At 44.6% G+C, this 6,763-nt stretch overlaps 1 protein-coding gene across 1 annotated transcript; it reads left to right on the top strand.

Moving 5' to 3' along the window:
* The first annotated feature begins 2,557 nt into the window (after nucleotides 1-2,557).
* On the top strand, nucleotides 2,558-6,640 carry LOC105053162 (receptor protein kinase TMK1-like). Its single transcript, XM_010934219.4, is given in 5 exon segments — nucleotides 2,558-3,055; nucleotides 3,058-4,755; nucleotides 4,758-4,907; nucleotides 5,976-5,996; nucleotides 5,999-6,640. Coding segments are annotated over 5 exon segments (2,805 nt in total). The 5' UTR covers nucleotides 2,558-2,628; the 3' UTR covers nucleotides 6,508-6,640.
* Nucleotides 6,641-6,763: the final 123 nt, after the last annotated feature.

The raw sequence follows: 6,763 nt of genomic DNA, 5'->3' as shown, positions 1-6,763 counted from the left end.
TCGAACCTAAGCCGGTAGCACAGGAACCAATTCCTGTACTAATCGAAGTGACTATCTAGCAATGGTACCCGACGACCGGATAGGTCGAATAATCACAATCGCAACATTCAGAACCTACGTGAATATGGTTACCATATAATTCATCCCTTTTGACCCCTGTGTTTAGGACGACTCAGGGTTAAACTGTCAACCCTGATGATATCATCCGAATCGTGCTCAACTCAATTAGTCCTGTGACTCCTCACTAGGACTACCCTGACCAAGGTTTTGCTAAATTGAAACACGACTGTACACAGCCCCTAAACTGGAGTGGTCAATCCCATCTTGACACACGCACCGACAAGTCAAGTACTTGACTACACCCAGCAGCCTTCCGTCATTGAATTAGAAATTCAGGTAGTCCTGTACCTAAGTGCAGTGAGTTGCTTGCAAGTCACCATGGCGGTCTCAGATCGGAGGGACATTTATACCCATATCCCATCGGAGCAAATCTTGACAGCAGAAATAGCTCCGGAGTTAGTCACGTTCAGTACAGATGTACCATTACATCTCACCTGTATGCCATAGGAGTGTCTCCACACTCTTTGGTTATGAGGACAACCAACCCATATGGCACACAACGATCTATGCTCGATAAACGTTGTCGTCTTTGGTAACAACGTATCATTTGGTCGTGAACATGTTTAAGGACTAAGCGACAAATCCTCCTTTGTCGAGTCTAAATAGTCCTAAGGACTTCACCACAACACAGGAGTTCATTAGAAGATGAAACATTTGTGATGAAAAAATATCAAAATAACTTTTATTTATTTATAATTCATGTACTAATACAAAAAGAGCACAACCGTCAACAGGCTGACGATTGGCTTTGGGACACTATTTCCAACAGACACTACTGCCATCCATCTTCTCCTTATCTTCAAAAAGTTTCAGAAAATCAAGTTTGCCCTTGGGTGCCCCCCCCATCCCACCCCATCCACCAGAAGAAGGCCTATGCGTTGCTGGTGGTCCGTCGCACTGTACAATCGATGAGTCCTTCAATTTTGCTGCTCTGTGAGCATCACTACTTCAACCTCACCATCCTCCAACTTCACCGCCAACCACGGTCATCATCGTCATCGCCAGAGATCTAGTAGGCCCAAGCGAAGTAGTCCATCGGAGAGGAAGTCCAGAGCAAGGGCTGGAGAATAGAGCGATGGCAGTATTGGGAAGGAAGATGGCTAGATGGCTTAGGGTTAGAGGCTTAGAGTTTTTTATGTTTTAAAAGAGGGAAGAGAGCCGGTGTGGTTGAAACCTGATTGAGCTAGCCCAATCAGATTCGAATCGGGCTTGGTTGGGTTCAAGTCAGGCTGAAGCTCGAGTTTTTCAAAAATTTTCAAACTTAAGCCTAGCCGAAGTCTGAAAAAAAAATTTCGGACTGAGCTCGGACAGGGGGTGTAGCCGAGCCTAGCCCACTTTCAGCCCTATTCACGAGAAATTAAACCATAATATTTATAAATAATATTTATAAATATAATCTAAAATAGAGAAAAATAAAATAGATTTGTTGTCCATATTAACAATATCTATATAATCATTTTTTATGCTAAGAATATAGCAAATATATATTCTTGCCAATATAATCCAAACACTAAACTAGAAAATTTATGCAAATATCCAACTTCCTATTATTTTTAAAAGCTTCCTCATAATTTAATTTTTATAAAGACCTTCAAGTACAACAAAATCAAATGAGCAATGCTCCAAGGAGCTGGTTAAGATGCAAAAAAAACTTTCTTTTTGCTATTTGGTCCAGAAGGATTGGCAGCACCATCCGGAGTTTGTGTGAATCGTTGGGGGTTGTTTCCTTGTCAAGTGACTCAAGTATAATTGCCTTGCCAGCGAGAGTCAAATTTCAATCCTAAAAAGTAGTTCTGTTGCCATGTTTTATGCGTGAAATGTGCACAGATTTTTTAAGGAGGAAAAATAAAATGGAAACCTTAAACAACGATATTGACATTTTTATCCTTATTAAATCTAATTTTTAATTAATAAAATGCTGGAACAATTAGGAAACATATAGGGATGTATATGAAAATATAACTATTTCCTGTTGCGGCAAAGTCCCAAATGATGTCTCCTATTTAATACCCGGAGACCCACAGCCCCTATTGGTTGCCAACCGGGTCCCACCATAATTCCACCATGACATCTCTTCCCTTCACCGCCACCCAGCGTCGGGTGCACAGCTGGGTCAATACGTTTCCTCTTTTCTCAATCAAGGCGGGCCCCACTACTTCTCTCTCGTTACACTCGATAGTTTCCCCACGTCAGGGATCGGGTCGTATCCTTCGCGCGAAAGAACGATTTCCCTTCTCTTGCGAAATCAACCGTTGGATCTCAAAATGTCCGCTTTCCAGAGACGTATGAGCAGAAAAGAAAGATATTGAAGTGCTTTGAAAGCTGTGCAATACGATATCCAACGGTTGATGTCTCGAAAGAAAGATCAATCATTCTTTCACGCAAAGGATACAATCCAAACGCCTCCCACGCCAATTGCCATTTTCGTCCCCTTCCTTCGACTGAAACCTCTCGCCTCTTCAGGTCCCTCTCCGTTGCATTCCAAACCCTACCCCGCTCTTTCCTGCGATGGAGAAGAAGGCCCATTTTCCCCACCGCCGCCGCCGCCGCCGTCCCCACGACCTTCTCCTCCTCGTCGCCGTCGTCATCCTCTTCTCCACCACGCTCCCGGCGGCGGCCCAGCTCGCCGCCGGGGACGCGGCGGCAGTGCGGACCCTCGCCAGGTCCCTTGATCCAGCCGGCAAGCTTGGCTGGTCGGACTCCTCCGACCCATGCACCGCCTGGGACGGCGTCCGTTGCTCCGGCGACCGCGTCGTCGCCATCCTAGTCAGCAACCGGGACCTCTCCGGCGTCCTCCCACCGGACTTCCGCAACCTCACCGCCCTCACCCGCCTCGAACTCATGAGCAACCACCTCTCCGGTCCCCTCCCCTCCCTCACCGGCCTCGCCACCCTCCAGACCCTCTTCCTCGCCAACAACAACTTCTCCTCCATCCCGGAGACTTCTTCTCCGGCCTCTTCTCCCTGACCAACGTCTACCTCGACGGCAACCCCTTCGCCGGGTGGAACATCCCGCCGTCCCTCGGCGACGCCTCCGGCCTCGTCAACTTCTCCGCCAACAATGCCAACCTCACCGGCACCATACCGGACTTCCTCGGCGCCTTCCCCAGTTTCTACCACCTCGCCCTCGCGTTCAACTACCTCGAAGGCCCGCTTCCCTCCGCCTTCTCCGGCTCCCCTCTGAGCTCCCTCTGGCTCAACAACCAGAAGGGAAGCCGCCGTCTCTCCAGCAGCATCGATGTCGTCCAGAACATGACCAACCTTCGGGACCTCTACCTGCAATCTAATTCCTTCTCTGGTCCGATACCCGACCTCTCCCGCCTCGAAAAGCTTCGTGATTTGAATCTCCGGGATAACCAGCTAACCGGCCCCGTGCCGAGCTCGTTGACTTCGCTCGGGTCTCTTGAGAACGTTACTTTGACCAACAATCTGCTGCAGGGGCCGGTGCCCGTGTTCCCGAAGACAGTGAAGAAGGTTGACCTCGACCCACGTACGGAGAGATTCTGTGTTGACCAAGTCGGCGTTGACTGCGATCCTCGGGTGAAAGTGTTGCTCTCCATTGCCAAGTCCTTTGGATATCCTATTTACCTTGCCAACAATTGGAGAGGGAATGATCCATGCCAAGGTTTTGCAGGGATTACTTGCGATCCCAGTGGTAACATCACCCTCGTCGTGCTGCAGAAGTTGGGTTTGAATGGTACCATCTCGCAGGACTTCCAGTTGCTGCCTAAGCTGCAGAAGCTGCTCCTCTCTGGAAACAATCTCACTGGCACTATTCCATCAGAGCTTACTAATTTGAAGTATCTCCAGGTGTTGGATGTGTCTCACAATGCACTCTGGGGGAAGGTTCCAACATTTGGTGGAAATGTTTCGGTGAACACGGATGGGAATCCGGATATTGGAAAAGATGGTCCTCCAGGTTTAGATTCTTCAAATTCTGGCAATGCTGATGATGGTGGAAGTAAGAAGGCCACAGGAGTCATTGTGGGCTCTATTGTTACTGTACTCTGTGGTGCTCTCCTGGCTGGCATTTTGGGTTTCTGCTATTGCAAGAGAAAGAAGCAGAGAAAAGTTCAGAGGGCTAACAATGTAGTCAAATACCATCAGGATTCTGGTTCTGATATAAAGATGATGAAGGCTACAATTGAAGGCAGTGCAACCGGTTCAAGTGGCCTCACGAGCATTGAATCCGATATAGCCGAGCCACGGAGCATGGTTGTTTCAATACAATTACTTCGAGAGGTGACGAATAACTTCAGTGAGGATAATATCTTGGGCTATGGAGGGTTTGGAAAAGTTTATAAGGGGGAGTTCCATGATGGTTCCATGATCGCAGTGAAGCGAATGGATGCTGCGGCGATGGGTTCAAAGGGTTTGCATGATTTTAAGAAAGAGATTTCAGTCCTGACCAGTGTCCGGCATCGGCATTTGGTCTCCCTCCTTGGCTACTGCTTGGAAGAAAATGAGAGGATTTTGATTTATGAGTACATGCCTCAAGGTGCACTCAGTCACCATCTTTTTGATTGGATGAAAGTGGGATTGAAACCGCTTGAATGGAAAACGAGACTGACCATTGCATTGGATGTAGCACGCGGTGTAGAGTATCTACACAGTCTAGCTAATCGATGTTTCATACACAGGATCTGAAGCCCTCTAACATTCTGCTTGGAGATAATATGAGAGCTAAGGTTGCTGATTTTGGATTAGTTCGACTTGTGCATGAAGGGAACCATTCTATTGAAACAAAACTTGCTGGAACTTTTGGGTACCTTGCACCAGAGTATGCAGGTAAGTTTTTCATTATAATACTTGTTTGTCTTATTTGTTTATGGAGTTGTTTTAAAGAATAGATAGTTTCATGCTTAGTGATTGAATATAAGTATCTTACTTGTCTGTTAAAGAAACTTGGGTTATTGGAGGTATGTAGACATTCAATTCAGCTTTTAGAAGAAGATTTACTAATGCTTAGTACCACATATTTGCATGCTAGAGAGGAATATTCATATGTGATGGATGATTTTTGCTGCAGTGAAATGCTTATTGAAGTTGAAAGTTTTCCTCGGTTGATCGATAATATTGACAATGTATCATCAATCCAAAATGTAGTTGTAGGACCATCTCAAGCACATCAACTACCTGCTGCATGTAGTTTTAAAGTCAGTTTAAACAATTGAGTCCTGTTCAGGACTGTTTTATTGGGTGGAAATATAGGGCTGTGCCCTTGCAAGGAAAGAACTTACTGTCATGATAACATCTTTAATGTGTAGAAGATATTATGTTATGGCGACAAAAATCTCCACTTGATGAATACTTTGCAAAGTTAAACAAAACCTAGGAAAAGTGCAGGAATTTGATAATTTAAGGAAAGAACATTTTTCTTTGTGCAGTTCAATCAGATTATCAAACATACTTGCTCTCAAAGAGTAAATCTTGGGTTAGCATATGCATGGACTGAGGCTGCTTTGCAGCACTAAATCCTCTTCTCTGTGGCACTAAGTTCTTCCTAGAATAATAATGGACTATTAGAAACAGTAGAAACCACTATGCTATAGTAGGATAGAAGTAACCTGAAATTTTGAAATCATGCAACTTCTACTTAATTTTCAATCTCAATTTAGATGCTTATGTACTGTTGCCTTTGAGTTTTACCTGATAGTTAGCCTAAACATCAATTAATTTGACCTTTTTGAAGTTATGTCTGTATTGTTAGCTTCTAAGTTTCATACATGAATGACTTGTATGGCTAAACTGAAATTTGAAAAGTTTCCTAACTATTCATGCCTCTATCTGATTTTTATTCAAATATGAAAATATGTTTGATGCGGGTCACAATGCTAATTCTCTTCTTCTGAGCAGTGCTTGGGCGTCTGACCACCAAAGCGATGTTTTTAGCTTTGGCGTGATACTTATGGAGCTGATCACTGGTAGGAAAGCAATTGAGAGAACCCAGCCAGAGGAAAGCATGCACTTGGTTACTTGGTTTCGGACGATGCATCGCAATGAGGAGAACTTTCAGAAGGCCATTGACCCCAATATCATTGTTGATGAGGAGATTGTCAAGACCATAAAGACAGTTGCTGATTTATCTTGCCATTGCACTGTAAGAGATCCCTACCGGAGGCCTGACATGGGGTATGTTGTCAATGTCCTGTCATCACTTGCTGGAATTTGGAAGCCAACTGATGGTGAATTGGAGGATGGTTATGGTATCGACCTTGAAGGTCCATCGCCACAGGTACTTAAGAAGTGGCTGGAATCTGCGGACAGCAGCCAAATGGATGGCACTGCATCATCATCGTATATTCCTAGCACCGGCACCTACCAGAGCAGTATTCCTAGAAGATCCCTAGACATTTCTGAATCCTTCACTTCAGGAGATTCAAAATAGAGTAAAAATAGAGGATATAGTAGAAAAGCTCTTAGTGTGGCATGTTAATTCCCTATTTCCTAGCTAGCCTCTCAAATACTTCGAGTTTGAAAGTCTGTTTTCTTATATTCCTTTACATAGATTCTGATTTATATATTTACCTTTTAATTTTTGCTTCTTTATAAGGTTGATTTCCTCTTCTTTTCTTGTTTAATTTCGGTTGGTGGTAAGAAAAGCTACTTAAACAATTTTGGTACTTTGCTTCATGATTAGGGTT

This window comes from Elaeis guineensis, chromosome 10 (genome assembly GCF_000442705.2).
Source record: "Elaeis guineensis isolate ETL-2024a chromosome 10, EG11, whole genome shotgun sequence".
Lineage (NCBI taxonomy): Eukaryota > Viridiplantae > Streptophyta > Magnoliopsida > Arecales > Arecaceae > Elaeis > Elaeis guineensis.
Note: the sequence above shows the minus strand (reverse complement) of the source record. Positions and strands in the feature narration are given on the sequence as shown.